The 16,090-nt window shown below is 43.8% G+C and overlaps 1 protein-coding gene across 4 annotated transcripts in view; it reads right to left on the bottom strand.

Moving 5' to 3' along the window:
• ADGRF5 (adhesion G protein-coupled receptor F5) overlaps nucleotides 1-16,090 on the bottom strand; it is a 100,028-nt gene that overhangs the window by 20,354 nt on the left and 63,584 nt on the right. For all 4 annotated transcript variants that reach the window (XM_057700321.1, XM_057700319.1, XM_057700317.1 and 1 more), the window contains 6 exons: nucleotides 15,455-15,513; nucleotides 14,483-14,625; nucleotides 9,598-9,819; nucleotides 8,426-8,629; nucleotides 2,247-2,417; nucleotides 22-231 (listed from right to left, as the gene is read on the bottom strand). In XM_057700321.1, the coding sequence (XP_057556304.1) occupies nucleotides 22-231; nucleotides 2,247-2,417; nucleotides 8,426-8,629; nucleotides 9,598-9,819; nucleotides 14,483-14,625; nucleotides 15,455-15,513 (1,009 nt within the window). The remainder of the gene's footprint in view (nucleotides 1-21; nucleotides 232-2,246; nucleotides 2,418-8,425; nucleotides 8,630-9,597; nucleotides 9,820-14,482; nucleotides 14,626-15,454; nucleotides 15,514-16,090) is intronic.

Genomic DNA, 16,090 nt, shown 5'->3' with positions numbered 1-16,090 from the left:
GGTATCTGGGCTTTCACTCACCATTCCACTCCCTAGTTGAGGTCTTCACGGTCAGCACCGACTCTGCTCTATTAGGATACCTCCTCGTGGTATAAAACTTTTTGTATATTTTAATTCCAGCAGAAGTGTTCCAGTACACCTCATCATAGTTACTCACATCACTGATGCACTTTATAGAAAAGCTTTGTCCCTCAGAAACAGAAATTGGGTCCGGGGTTATTTTTAGATTGGCTAAAAGAATGCAAACAAAACAGACAAAAGAAAACGGACAACAGGTATAATGTTTAGTCTTTCTGGTGACATCAACACCTGAGTGAAATCTCACAGAGAGACAGAAAGCAGGGGCCGTCCTGACTCTACTTGGGTCAACGCGGGATTGGTACCTTGCTGCTCCGGGACTTTACTTGTTTCTAGGCTGCTCTCGGTGGTGCTCTGAACTGTATTCATTTCCATCACATGCCTTAGGAACTAGTGCACTTCCCCTTTGTGGCTGGAATTATCTCCTGATGATTAGCAGGGCAAAAGGTTGCAAACTTAGGCTGTTGACTTAACCTAAACTCCCCTCCAACCTCTTCCAGGCACCTCAGGGAGGACTCAATGGCTCAGTTCTTATAACCACATCATTCTCTACTCTTTTAAAATAACTTTAAAAAATACCATAATGTATTTTCATTTCTCTCTTCTGTATCTCTTCTCCATAAAAATGTGAGCCCCTTTAGAGCAGGACCCTCTCTCATCTGTGTCTTCGCATCCCCGGCATTAGCACTGGGGCTTGTATACAGTCAGTGCTTACTAAGCAGATGAGTGGTTTCTGGAATTACATGTTAAGTCCACACTTAACACTTAATTTTCTACAGCTGAGTGGTTTCTGAGGGTGGAAAGGAAAAGGCACATGGAACCTGAAATCTGGTTCTCTTGATTTTCAGATGAGACCCAAAATACCAGACCCGTGGTTTTCAGAAAAGGCTAAGTGTATCCCTAAGACAGCCAAAAGCCCACAGAATCAGCACAACTCTTTGAGTTAAAACTTGCCATAAGTAACTGCTCTCACTCTAGAAAACCACAAATACCTCAGAAGACCCTGAATTTTTCTACAGCAATAATGTTTCAGATAAACCTAATTTGATCTTTGTAAAAATGCTGTTACGATAGTAGAAAATGTGAACAAGAGGTTAGTACGTTTATCTGAGTCCTTTCTCCAAATTGTTCAAAAGGGCGGACTGATGGCTTATCTAAATTGTTCGTTTTTGTATGATGGGTGCAAGAACACATTTGCCTGCCCCATTTTTGCAGATGGGGTGAAGTTATAATGCTTTATGATATGAGCAGATGAAATGATACTTTTAAGAGGCCTAGAATTAATTGAAATATTTTTAAAAACACACTGGTTAAATAACCACAAAATAGTAGACTCTTGTCAATACGATAGTTTTATTTCCTCCTTTTCTATTTCTTCTTTTTAAAAAAAAGCTCTTTATTGGAATATAATTGTTTTACACTCTTGTGCCAATTTTTGAGGCACACCAAAGTGAATCAGCTGTATTTATACATACATTCCCTCCCTCCCACGACTCTCTCCCACCCTCCCTATCCTGGCCCTCTAAGTCATCACCCATCATCTAATTTATTTCCCTATGTTATGCAGGAACTTCCCACGAGCTATTTATTTTACATTTGATAGTGTATATATGTCAATGCTACTCTCTTACTTTGTCCCAGCTACTCTCTCACTTTGCCCCCCGCCCCCCGGTGTCCTCAAGTCCGTTCTGTACACCTGCATCTTTATTCTTGCCCTGTTCATAGACTCTTAAATCTTCCTGCAGCATTGGAAAAGGTGAAATGGGAGAGAAAGAGGGGATAAAGAATGGTGGGGAGTGAGCTAGGCTACTGGAATTCAAGGGAAGGAGAATGGGATTATGGGAGGAAAAGTAGGGAAGTAGGGGTGTTATCCTCATTCAGTGACTAATCTGAGTGTGCAACCTTACTTCCCGTCTCCTTTCCGCCTTTTCAGTACAATGCAGGCTGTTCCTTCCTTGCCACCAATGTTTCCTACCCCTACCCTTCCTGATTTTAAAGCCTTCATATGAATTGAAGTGACAGAGATGGAAATCCATTATGTGATTTACCCCAACCACACTCTCACCACCATTGGAAGGCCCTGCTTTACTGCTTATGGATATTCCCAGTTGATTGGCAGCCCGGAGTTTGAGGTGCAAGGCAAAAAATTCTAGGGAGAGCATCCTTACCCACAGAGATGAATGTCACTTTTATGTCCTTACTGCCTCTGGCTCCGTGGGCGCTGATGAACTCGCACGTGTAGACCACTGTCATTCCAGACGACCTGCTCGGACACTGAGTGCCATTGGGCGTGAGGGTGTATCTGCTGCAGCCAGAGTCTATGCCTGTTTCAGAGATTCCTGCAACAACATAAGAGGTGCTTTTACTCTCACAGTCAGCTGACTCTCTGATTTGGTAGCAAAGAAGCCAAATTTGTGAAAAAAGAGTTCTTATTTCATTCATTTTCCTCTCTTTGAATGGAGAGGCAGGATTGCATAATGGTTAGCCCTGCTGCCTCAGGATCCAGGTGGCCTGGCTGCAGGTTCCGAACTCTACTACTTACCAACAGGGTGCTATTGGGAAACTCACTAAACCACTCTGTGCCTCAGTTTCTCCAGACGTAAAATGGGGATGAATAATAACAGCTATGACCTAGGATTGTAGTCAGGTAAAAGGAGTTAATACGTAAACACTTAGAACAGTGCCTGGCTGGGGCCAGCCCCTAACAAAGACCATTTGTGATGGTTGTTGGAGTGTAAAAAAAAAAGAGAAGGCATGTGTTTGGATATGATTTCAACTGGAAGGAAAAAAGATGTCAGATTATTTTGACTATTATTATTGTTGAAAGGAGGAAGAAAAGGACTTGGAGCTTTGATATTCATCTCATTTGAGACCTGTTTTCATAACTTTTCACTTCTTATTAGTATATATGTTTTAGCAGAAGCTTCAACTTCACATTTTCTCAGGTGACCAGCAGTTTACCCTTGAGAATAGCTATTCTTCCCTATCTTCCTTTCTAGTCCCAAGATGCTCTGCCCTCCAAGCCATCCTCACTTCCTGCCTGTGGCTCTAGAACACCCTCTTGGCCATTTTTCCTACTTCTGTTCCTTTACCCTCTCTCCTCCAACTTTGCCTTCTGTGATGTACTCTGCAGGCATTCTTCAAACACTGGTAAACTTTCAAAAGTTAAAGAAAAAAGAAACCCTTCTGATGAATTCCAACAGAAATGCACCTTTTTCAGCCTTGGCTAGATGATCAATAATATTATTTATTTATTTAATTTATTTTTGGCTGCATCGGATCTTAGTTGCGGCACGCGGGATCTTCGTTGCAGCACGTGGGTTTCTCTCTAGTTGTGGTGTGAGGGTTTTCTCTTCTGTAGTTGTGGCATACAGGATCCAGGGCACGTGGGCTCTGCAGTGGTGGTGTGGGTTCCAAAGCGTGTGGGCTCTGTACTTTGCAGCATGTGGGCTCTCCAGTTGAGGCGTGAGAGCTCAGTAGCTGTGGTGCATGGGCTTAGTTGCTCCGAGGCACATAGGATCTTAATTCTCTGACCAGGGATCGAATCTGTGTCCCCAGCATTGTAAGGTGGATTCTTTACCACTGGACCATCAGGGAAGTCCCAATAACATTTAAAATATTTTGATTGATAAGTCACCAGCTTTTCTCTCCAGTCCCCAAAATGGTTGTTCAGAACACCAAACTGATTTCCCACGTTGAGTAAATTATCTCCTAGCTCATAGGTACAACTGTCCCATTCATCTCCAAGGCTCACTCCTCCCCTTATTTTTGGAAAATCTACTTCCTCCAACTCCTCCAGAACCTCACTCCATCCTTTATTTTTCCTCTCCCTGGACTGCAGAATAAGGGAAGTTACTTAATGCAGCTTGTAAGTTGGTGCTCTGTTTTCTGGGGTACAGGTGGTAGGTGGTTACAAATTTGCTGCTCAAGGTTTAATAATAGCCAGTGAAGATCTCCCACAACACTGAGATGTGAAGGTATGGTTCACAAAGCTTTCATCCTTATCAGAAAGCAGTTAGATGCCAAGTATTGAACTCTGTTTTAAATGTTGACATTTATCCTCTCTTATTTTCTCCTCTCAAAAGTCTTGCAAAGTGGGTACCATTGTCACTATCTAAAAGATGAAAGTCTGGAAATTCCCTGGTGGTCTAGTGGTTAGGATTCGGTGCATTCACTGCCACTCCCCGGGTTCAATCCCTGATCAGGGAACTAAGATCCTGCAAGATGCGCGACACAACCAAAAAAAACAAAAGGTCTTGGAATCAAGGAGGTGACCCAACTTGCTCTGCAGCAGGAAGAGGGCAGAGCTGGGATGACAGCGCTTCAGGACTAGATTCTGTCTTACTGGAAAGCATGGGTTGTAAGGCTAATTTTTCTAGAGTAGAAGATTGGCCTCAAGTTCTTTTTTTTTTTTTTCTTTTTCCTTTTTTAAGCCCGATTTTGTGTGCTTTCCTACAAGTAGAGAAATCACTATCTAAAACCGGATTTGTCTATGGCATCGTAAAGACCACAGAGAAAGGCGCGGAGGAGGAGCGAGAGCAGTGGGTGAGGAGGGGAACCCTTGGTGCTCTCGGGGAGATGGTGGGTGGCTCTTGGGGAGACGGTGGGTGGCTCATGGAAAGCCTCAGTCTCCTCAGGTGTAAAATGAGGGATGGGATGAAATCCGTGGTTCTCACAATAACATCTCCTGTGAAACTGAAGAAAATTAAATTGCCTGGAGCCCAAACGTGGAAATTGTGAATACGTTGCTCTAAGGTGGAGCCTTGACAGCTGGTCTTTTTCAAAAAACACCTGCGGTGACCCTGAGGGGCAGCCAGGCCGCCTCTGACGGGGCTACTTGCCACTTCTAGCTGCTTCCCTAGGTCTCGCCTCAGCCCCCGAGGCAGGCCTGCTTCTAGCAGCCCTTTATAGCATGACTTCAAGGCCACAAGACTGATTTCTACTCAGTAAAGAAAAAAGAATGTTTCGCTTCTTTATCTCTAACTCATGCCCTATTGGGCTGCAAACATAACATTCAGACAGCACAGAAACATAAATAATAGCACGCAATTAAAAATGTAAGTGGGGTCATTGGAAAGAAAAGGCACCAGGAGGGAGACTGTGGTGTTTGAGCCTGTTCCCCCCTCCAAGAGTCACTCGGGGAGCTGTTGTCATCTACACAATCAGCCAAGAAGATTTCACACCCTCTTGTAAAGACTCGATTGTCTTATGAATACTCTGCGTGACCACGGGCCAGAGGAACACGGTAGGCAGGGTGAAGAAGAAGCTTACGAACTCGTTTGGAAACTGTTCTATCAAAGAGGGAATTAGATGTCGTTATTTTTTCATCATTACATAATAAGGGCTACGGTGAGAATACGAACACTGTTGCCTTTAAATTCCCCCAAGTGGGGACTTCCCTGGCGGTCCAGTGGTTAAGACTTCGCCTTCCAGGGCAGGGGGTGCGGGTTCGATCCCTGATCGGGAGGCTAGGATCCCCCATGCCTCACGGCCAAAAGACAAAAACATAAGAAAAAAAAAAAAAAAAAAAAAAACAGAAGCAATATTGTAATAAATTCAACAAAGACTTAAAAAAAAAAATTCCCCCAAGTGGTCCGTACCTTTCTGTACAAGCAAAAGCTAATACTAAGTACAAGCAAACTAGAAGCTGCACTAATGACTATGTGTACCTCTGTTATTACTACCAGTAGCAGTATTAATACTATTACTTCTGTCACCATCACCATTTATATCATCAGCGCGCACACCCCACGATTTGAAATATCCCAGAAAGCCCTCCCTAGTTGAAAAAGACCACCTTCTTAAAGCTAGAAATCCCATCACTGCTGATTACTTCCTTTCTGTCTTATCCCTTGCCAGAAGTGCTCTGAAAATCCCATGCAGCCATTTCTGAGAAGATGTAATACGTTCATTTCCAGATGCTTTGGGGTGAATTATTTAGCTGGACTGCTTTCTGCTGAGCTGGAAAAATGGGTGCTAAAGGAACTGGTGGAATTTGGAGAAAGGCTGCCACAGGGAGGGGACGGCCAGGGAGGCAGAAAGAGGTCAGGGTGCTGAGAGCAGGGGCTAAATTCATCAGAGGACCAACCGTGTGGGCCCCTGACGGCCAGCCCTGTGGCAGGAAATCCATTGTTCTGCTGTCGGTTCAGCCCGCCCTGGGCATTAGGAATGTCTGTAGCAGGGGTGGCCACAGGGAGGTCCCTGAGCATCTGCACCGCAGACTTCCTGGTTCCTTTGCCAGAGGGCGAGGCTTTTCACCTCTCACAGTTGAAAGAGTTTAAGGCAGTACCACGGGAACTGTGCAAGGTCTTTCTCCCATCTGGCAGTTCCTCCAGGATGCCTATACCTCCTCTTCCTTCAAAATGGGGGAAGTGACTAAATGGGCCATATGTCAACATGTTCATCAGTTACCAGGTGCCTTTCCCATTCTCCGGAGTACTTTAAGGTGGAAAACAAATGTGCTTTGCAAACTAGATGTGCTCAGAAAACCTTACATCTAAATTGACCCTTATTTTATTTACTGTTTAATATTGTCTGATGGCAACAGCTTTATAAAAGAAAAGCTCCCCAACATTGATGTATTTTATGGGTAAAGCCACAATTTGCTTTAATGGTTTTTTCACTTAAGATGAGCACATGGGACTTCGCTGGTGGCACAGTGGTTAAGAATCTGCCTGCCAATGCAGGGGACATAGGTTCGATCCCTGGTCCGGGAAGATCCCACATACCATGGAGCTAATAAGCCCGTGTACTTCAACTACTGAGCCTGCGTTCTAGAGTCCAGGAGCCACGACTATTGAGCATGAGTGCCACAACTACTGAAGCCCTCGAGCCTAGAGCCTGTGCTCTGCAAAAAGAGAAGCCACCGCAATGAAGAGCAGCCCCCACTCACCGCAACTAGAGAAAGCCCGCACACAGCAACGAAGACCCAACGCAGCCAATTAATAAATAAATAACTTTATAAAAAAAATAAAGATGAGCACATAATACTGTCATTTCTTAAGGGAAAGGTTGGATCTTGTTATGTGAGGTTTCCAGGCAGAAAACAGTCTTCTGTTTCAATACTAATTCTGCCGGATCAGCTCACTGCAGTGCTAGCTCACCAGGCATGTGTGATATAGTGTGACCAAGGCAGAGGTTGTGAAACAAGCTGAGTCCCAATTCTTTTCTTGTCCTAATTGTGACAACCTTGGATAAGTCATTTAATTTGAACCTCGATTTCCTTATTTGAAAGTGGGAGGCAAAATAATGCCAGCTTCAAACTTGTGGTCAAGTTTAAATGTGATTGAAAGTGATAACATATTTTTTAAAAATTGGTTAAGCATATGGACTTCCTAGGTGGCGCAGTGTTTAAGAATCTGCCTGCCAATGCAGGGGACACAGGTTCGAGCCCTGCGCCAGGAAGATCCCACATGCTGCGGAGCAACTAAGCCCGTGCACCACAACTATTGATCCTGCGCTCTAGAGCCTGTGAGCCACAACTATTGAGCCCATGTGCTGCAACTACTGAAGCCCATGAACCTAGAGCCCGTGCTCCGCAACAAGAGAAGCCACCACGAGAAGCCCACGCACCACAATGAAGAGTAGATCCCACTCTCAGCAACTAGAGAAAGCCCATGTGCAGCAAAGAAGACACAACACAGCCAATAAAAAAATAATAAATCCAATAAATTAATTAATTAATTTAAAAAATTGGTTAAGCATAAACTATTATACAAAACAAAGTCATCAGTGCTATTTTAACTTCTTCTTCTTATTATTATTCATCAGTATAAACTGGAAGGTGGGGAATTTCAAGTGAGATCTCAGATCTGCAAACAGGATCGGAAATCGACATTGGTTGAGAGACAAACAGGTCGACAGAGTAAGATATAAAACCAGAGACATGGAGTCAGATAATACAGAAAGAGGCATGGATACAAAGGCAGAGAAGTGGGAAGGAAAGACACCAAAAGGAGAGACACAGGAATGAAACTCTCAGAGTCAGACCCCAAAGCAAAGCCCATGACCTCATCCTTGGCTCCTTGCTGAAGAGGGAAAGGAGAGGGAGGTGGGGACAAGCTTTTCTGTAGGGAAGATACCATGGACTTACACCATCCCGTCATCCCACCTTTTGGGTCTTCTCTGCCAGGATCTTGTCTACAACACAAGCATGAATCTTGTATGTATATATTTGGAGAATTTTGTTCTGGAATAGTTAAGCTGGGGCTGGCATCAAACCTAGGATGCTTTCACAGTCTGGAAAAAAACGGCTATCTGACATTTGCTATTTTACCCACCACATCTCCCATTTTCACTTGACCAAGAGGCAAAAACTTATTTGCAAACAGGTTTCTAATAGTCTCACCTAGAATGCTTATATTCCCCTCTTGCTTCCATTCAACTTGACTCCAATTCACGTTCATCTCACTGCAGCAGTTCAAAGACACAGGATTGTTGTCACACATCACCTTCATGTCTTCATCTGCCAAAATCTGGATGGATGTAACATCTACTTTTTTTCTGGACTCATATTCAAAAACATCTAATGTCAGTTTGCAAATATATTCACCTGTATTGAATACACAAAGGCATTTATTATTATTATTATTATTATTACATGTCTATTTCCTGAGAAGAATGATAGCCTCATCTCATATGTCATGATGGTACTTTGTGAAACATCATTTTCAAAAGTATCTAAGATTTGATCTAAACAACCCTAAAGGAACATTCAGGAAGTGCAGAAGGTCCAGGCAGGTATTTCTGATGCCACAAGGTAAAGAGAAGAGAGATGTTCTAAGGAGAGAGCAGAAATCTGAGTCCTTGCTAGTAAGAAAAAAAGTGTGGGGATGCTTCAGAGGTAGAAAGGTAAAATGGGAAAACCTTGGAGATTGAGGAGATCATGGATAATTTTGGCATCCTATGTAGCTCTGTGACGAGGTCAGAGTCAACAAACATGTGATAGAACCCATGGGTCTGCAGCCTAATTTCTCATTCAGAGAAAAAGAGATGGCATCTGGGTTACAATGGAGCTATTAAGTTCTAGAATCAGATATAAGACTTATGCGTCTGTGGTTGCTGGGGGAGGGGCACGTGGGAGGGATTAAAACAGAGGACAAGAAAATGGGGGGGACAGTGAAGGATATGTTCACTATCTTAATTATGGTGCTAGTTGCACAGGTATACACACATGTCAGAACTTATTAAATTATACACTTTACATATGTACAGCTTATTATATGTCAATTCTACCTCAATAGGGCTCTTCTAAATTTTTTCAAAATCTTGAAAAAAGGAGTCTCCTTTTTGTCTTAGGTTCCAACTCATAAGCTTCAGTAAATGTGGAAAATTATATTTGTCTCCCAAGGCTAAATTTGCTTGGGTCATTCATCACGGGATTAATTTTCAGTTGTGAAATGTTAAGCCTGCTGACTTCTTTTTGAAGAGGAAAAGGCTAGCTACATGCACCACCGTGGTCTGATTCTTTTTTTAGCCCTTCATTCTTTTCCTCGCCCCGGTTACTGGATGGCAACCCACCCGCATCATCCTGAGTGATGTTGTGAATGGTGAGGCAAGACACGGAGGTCGTGTTGTTGAGCACGGAGGTGTAGATGGAGAATCTGCTGCTGTTCTGGATGTCGAAGCCCGTTTCCATGTGCTGCCAGGACACGTTGGAGGATGAAACTTCGTTCTCACACATCAGAGTTACCGTATCCCCTTCAAAGATGATTTCTGGTGTGATGGAGAACTTAGTTTCATCTGGAAACCCACAGAAAAGGTATTAGGGTCCCAAAGCAAATAAATGGAATTAATGCTACTCCCCGAATGCCACCACCACTGGGGTTTTCAAGAGGTCTCCATGGCGATGAGTGAGGAAACCTGTCCTCCTCATTCCATCCCCCGGCAGCTAGGATCTGAGGCCCTAGAGTGACAGTCTGCCAGCTACAAGGTTCCCAGTTTGGGATCTTTGCACACTTAACAGTCCTTGTTGGTATTAATGGGGATCCCAAAGCTATTTTCAATATTTCCAATAGTCTGTCACAGACCTAGAGAACAGACTTGTGCTTGCCAAGGGGGAGGAGGGTGAGGGAGGGAGGGACTGGGAGTTTGGGATTAGCAGATGTAAACTATTACATATAGGGTGGATAAACAGCATGGTCTTACTGTACAGCACAGGGAACTGTATTCAATATCCTGTGATAAACCATAATGGAAAAGAATATGAAAAAGAATGTATTATATATATGTATAACTGAATCACTTTGCTGCACACAACATTGTAAATCAACTATACTTCAATAGAATTTATTAAATAAAATTAAAATGCAAAAAAATTTTAAAGAGTCTTGTAGACAATTGCACATTCGCTTATGAAAAAGCCATACCAGCTAACTGAAACATCAGGTTTCTTTGCTTCTCAGCGATAACTGATACCTCATGCTGACTGAAAGTTCTGTCCTGTGTCTTTGATGAGTTAAAAGTGGGAGAAAAAATTAATTTTTTACCAGAAAGTATGCTTGGGAAATAAGCAATTTGTTAAATACCTCACACCCATGGGCTCATAAGAATGGGAGCTTTATAGCCACACAGGTCTGGATTTGAATCCTGGTTCTGTACCAGGCAGAGCTGTGTGACCCTGGGGAACTTGCTGAGCATCTCTGAGCCTCAGCTCCCCTCATCTGGAAAATAGGAGCAGTGAGAGCTACCTCAGGACGTGATTTGGAGGAATAGTAGCTATTCTAACTCTTTTCAAAGTGAAATTCTGGAGAACCCTGGTATTAAGCCACTTCACAGATAGAAATGAAAACACGGGATCTGCTATTTTTGTACGTGTTTTTATGGTTGTCTCTTGTTTACACAACATGCAGATTTTCCCCTCTAAGCTGTGCTGTGTCCTTCATGAGCTCCACGTGTTGAGAAAATCAGGGGAGCTGGGGAAGGAGGTTTGGAGAGCCCTCTTTTGGATGGTTCTTTATGCCCAGGCCCCACCCTGTTCATAATGGAAACATGGGACTAAAATACCACACAGCTAACTTGGGGTGCTATGATGTTCTGGCCAAAATATCAAGGTATCTATTTTTTATCCCTTTTTTTAGGCTCCTGAATAAAATAAGATTTCAGAAAATCACATTTGACTATTATGAATACTTCATATAGTGAACTGACCAGGAAGGCACACAAACGTACGTTACTTACTACATAGCCTTGAGCAAATGATTTGAATCTAAGCCTCCATTTCCTCACCTGCGAAATGGTGATAAAGTACCTACCTTGGAGAATGTATGAGGATGGAAAATGTGTAACACACTGGGTTTAACATAGAAAAGATACAGTAGTGTTGGCCCTCATCTCATGGCTCTTATTGCTAATTGCAATGATCAGGAAAACCGCCAGTATCCTACAGTTACGTGGAATTGGTCAAAAATATATTGGGAGCAAAGAAAGGGCTGTTCTGGCTAAGGGATCCTGCTGATTGATGAAACATCACCAGAGGGTTAATATAGGACAACACAAAAGGGACTCTTCTGAGTACTGCCATGTGCCTTTCCTGTTTCATGAAGATGGACCTAAAAATAAGTTCCTGATGCCAACTCATTCCTTCAGCATTTCTCTCTCTCTCTCTTTTTTTACCTTTATGGGAGTATCATTGCTTTACAATGTTGTTAGTTTCTGCTGTACAGCAAAGTGAATCAGCTGTATGTATACATATATCCCCACATCACCTCCCTCCTGAGCCTGCCTCCCACCCTCCCTATCCCACCTCTCTAGGTCATCACCAAGCATCGAGCTGATCTCCCTGTGTTATGCAGCAGCTTCCCACTAGCCATCTATGTTATATGATGGTGTGTATATGTTGATGCTCTCTCGCTTCGTCTCAGCTTCCCCTTCCCACCGTGTCCTCAAGTCCATTCTTTACGTCTGTGTCTTTATTCTTGTCCTGTCACTGGGTTCATCAGTACCATTTTTCTAGATTCCAAATACACGCGCTAGCATACGGTATTTGTCTTTCTCTTTCTCACTTACTTCACTCTGTATGACAGACTCTAGGTCCGTCCACCTCACTACAAATAACTCAATTTCATTCCTTTTTATGGCTGAGTAATATTCCATTGTATATATGTGCCACATCTTCAGTGTTTTTCTTTCTTTTTCTCTTCCTCTCTCCTGTACCCCTCACTCCTACTGCCAAATGTAATTATAATCTTTTAAAAAACCCACCCAGGGACTTCCCTGGCAGTCCAGTGGTTAAGACTCTGTGCTTCCAATGGCAGGGGGTGCAGGTTCAACCAGTGGTCAGAGAACCAGGATCCCATATACCATGTGGCCAAAACAAAACAAACAAACAAAAAAGCCCATCCAGCTACTTGACTTTTGGGGATATTTGTATTCCGGATAAATCCCGATAGCCCTATGGAGACCAGGCTGTGTTTGAGTTCCCGGGTGGAGTTGCATGTGACGTAAGTTGCATTGGTCTAAGGCTGTATGTATCACAGAATCACACACTAGTCTTTGAAGGACAGAGATGAATGTAGATTCTCTTGCAAAGAGGGGCATTGAGCGCCATTCACAACAACTTTGTGGCTCTTTGGAAGAATAAGCCACGGACACTAGAGCACTTTGGTGGTTTAGGACTGACAGTTAGCCACCCATCAGGGAAACTGCTGGATATTCACTCCTGTAAATGGCTAACTCTTCAGCACAACTGAAATTTTGGGGTAAGAGTCATCATAATTGAAGCTCACGTGTGCTAGAGCTTGCCATTCTCCTTTGCTCTCAGAACCATAAATAAAAACATTTTTTTCAAGCCAACACATCTGCTGGTTGGTGGGGGTGGCATTAAAGTTAGGAAAGGGGTGGCAGTACTGGGATTGCTTCCGTGTGAGTCCACACTTGGAGGCCACTTATTCCCTTTCTTTGAATTTCTCAGTTTTCATCCATGTGGTTACTGTCTTATTCATTTTGAATTTTTATCTTACTGTTTTTCTCTTGCTTATGTTGTAGCGCTTTATCATTGTGTATATCCTTTTCAAAATTTTATTTTTAAAAATGATTTGATGTCGGGCTTCCCTGATGGCACAGTGGTTAAGAATCTGCCTGCCACTGCAGAGGACACAGGTTCGAGCTCTAGTCCGGGAAGATCCACATGCCACGGAGCTACTAAGCCCGTGCACCGCAGCTACTGAGCCTGTGCTCTAGAGCCCGCAAGTCACAACTATTGAGCCCACTGCCATAACAACTGAAACCCACGCACCTAGAGCCCGAGCTCCACAACAAGAGAAGCCACTGCGATGAGGAACCCACATACCACAATGAATAGCAGCCCCCTTGCTCCCACTCTCCACAACTAGAGAAAGCCTGCATGCAGCAACAAAGACCCAATGCAGCCAATAAATAAATTAATTAATTTAAAAAAATTACTCATCACACCCCAAAAAACTTTAAAAAATAAATGATTTGATGTCTAAAAATATTAGCAGTGAATGTAAAGAGAAAGAGTATGACCTGTTGTAAGGACGGTCTAACTCTTGAGAAGGGGCACTTTCCTTCCAGCTGTGCCTCAGACAATCCCTTCAGCGCCCTCCCCATGGTGAACCGTGTTGTTCCAAAGAGGAGTCACTTTCAGTCCAGACCACAGACCTGAGTTATGCAGAATGCCTGCCAGCCGATGCCTGTCCACCAAATCTCTGCCCAGTTGGCTCCCCTTTTCATCCCCCAAGTAACAACAGGTCCACCCAATTAATTACACAACAGAACCCAACTCTATACCCCATTTGTAAAAGGAGGGAGAACATCTAAAATACCAGGACTCTTACCACTGCTACATGTGATCCAAAAGCAGTGGTTCTCAAACTTCCCATGTGTCAGAATCACGTGGAGGGCTTGCTGAAATACAGATTGGCCCAGGTTGGTCTGGGGGAGCCCCCAGAATTTGCCTTTCTGACAAGTTCCCAGATGCTGCTGCTGCTGCTGGTCTGGGGGGGCCACACTTTGAGAACCACTGCTTTAAAGTAACAATTCCCACCCCTTGTCAATATCAATGCATTTCATGAGCATCCCACACCCTGCCCTCCACCACCACCGCAATGTTAGTTCTACTTTTTTTGGATGTTTCGGGCCTGTTAATTAAAAAAAAAAAAACCCATGGACCCAGATGGGTCTGTGGCCCCCTTATAAAATCTCTCCCCTCTGGGATGCACTCCCCCCCACCCCGCCCAACTGTGGCCATAGTAGCAGCGTAAGGGGGATCTGAACGGTCCTAAGATGGGGAGAAGGCACCAAACCTCTATGCCGGGAACTGGAGAGCCTCTCTCCATGGAGGAGGTTGTAATGTGATTTCCCAGGTTTAAGCATCATGATTGATACTGTTACCATATCTAAGTAGAATCTATGTAAAGGAAAAATGTAGCGATGTTCTACTTACTACTGTAAGTACCCTGGTAGGAATTGCTGTCCATCTTGTAGGTCTGATTGAGGGTCTGTGTGACTTGCTTGTTTGCTATATGCATTAATTCAGGTGGTGCTCTTGTTGTCACGACTTCATACATCACAACCACACTTCCGGGCCTGGATGGAGACCACTCCATTCAGTAAAGCAGTAAGTGACCTGGAAGAGTCTAGATCCTTATGGTTTATTTGCATAAGAAAAAAATTGCAGGAAGAGCCTGGGGACCTTTATCGTCAAGAGTTCACTGAAATCCACCTGTTTCTAGGCTCTAGTTGAAAGCCTGAGGCAGGACTTGAACACTCAAATGTCTGCGGACTGGAATAGCCGGATGGGGTGGAGTGAATTGAATCCCACAAGCGGGTCAAAGGGTATAAGCCACAAGGTAGAGACTGTTGTCACACAGCCATGCTGGCTCAGGGTTACCAGCTGTGCTGAATATCCAGTGAAGCCAAAATCCTCAATGTTTCTGCAAACATTCTTCATTTTTTTCAATTGCCACCTAACTTTTAGAAACACTGTGCAAACACACTCAGGGCTTGCCAGGGTGCCTAACTCCAGGGGGAGGTGTTCACATGGCAGTGTGCAACTCTGTGGCCATGGCTGGCTGGCTAACTGTTTTTAATAGAGGTATCTTTGCATGACATTATTTCATTTTTGTATTTCTGGCTTCCCTAGATGGCAAATGTATCTCACATCTCTGTTTGCAAAATTCTTGCGTGCGCAGAATGAACGCACATTTTTCTCATCTTAGGTACCTCTCTAAGGAGTGAGCTACTGTTCTCAGTATTTCCTTCCCTTTAAAGCCCCGGAAATCTAACATCATCTTCACCTTTACCAAACCGCTCCCATCGGGTATCCAGATGGTGCCCTTCTAATGGGTTTTTGCTTTTCCACTGACGTTTTGGTACCTGCCATTGGACAAAAATGACCCAATTATAGCATTCTTACCTGAATTCTGTCACGGTCACCGATTTAAAGCCTGGTAAAATACTGTAGCCCTTCCAGAACTGGAAAATAAAGCAAGACAAGTGTCATAGATGGAGGTCCACTGAGAGACATGTCAAATGATTTGCAACAGAGTAAAAAGCATCTATTTCTTATCACCCTGGGTAAAATGCTCTCCTGTATATTTTGTTAGCACTAGCACTGGCAGATCTTTGAAGAAGTAATGTCTATCTACCTAGGTCCTTCTGGGTTCTCCAGGAAGCAAACACCAAAGTAAATGTGCAAAAAAATGACTTAGGGAAATGCCTAGGGGAAAAAAATGGGAAGGCAGCGGGGAAGGCAGGGAGAGACATCAGACCCAAGTGAAACTGAACAGGAGGGGAGGTTGGATGAAATCATCCTAGACTCAGCCTGGGTTCAGTACAGCCTGCGAAGGAGTCCCACGTTTGCTAGACAGAGCCTCCCTGCTCATTCACTAGCAGCGGGCAGAAAGAACTGCCACAGGGCAGCAGCCGGGGGCCCTTGGTCAATTGCATTTCCTATAGTTGGAAATCTACGAGGTGCATTCTTGTAGCCTCCACACTGCCCCCATCCCTCACTTAATGCATCACAGCTTTGGCTGAGCCAATGTGGTTTTTA

The sequence above is a fragment of the Hippopotamus amphibius genome, chromosome 11, assembly GCF_030028045.1.
Source record: "Hippopotamus amphibius kiboko isolate mHipAmp2 chromosome 11, mHipAmp2.hap2, whole genome shotgun sequence".
NCBI classification, from domain to species: Eukaryota; Metazoa; Chordata; class Mammalia; order Artiodactyla; family Hippopotamidae; genus Hippopotamus; species Hippopotamus amphibius.
Note: the sequence above shows the minus strand (reverse complement) of the source record. Positions and strands in the feature narration are given on the sequence as shown.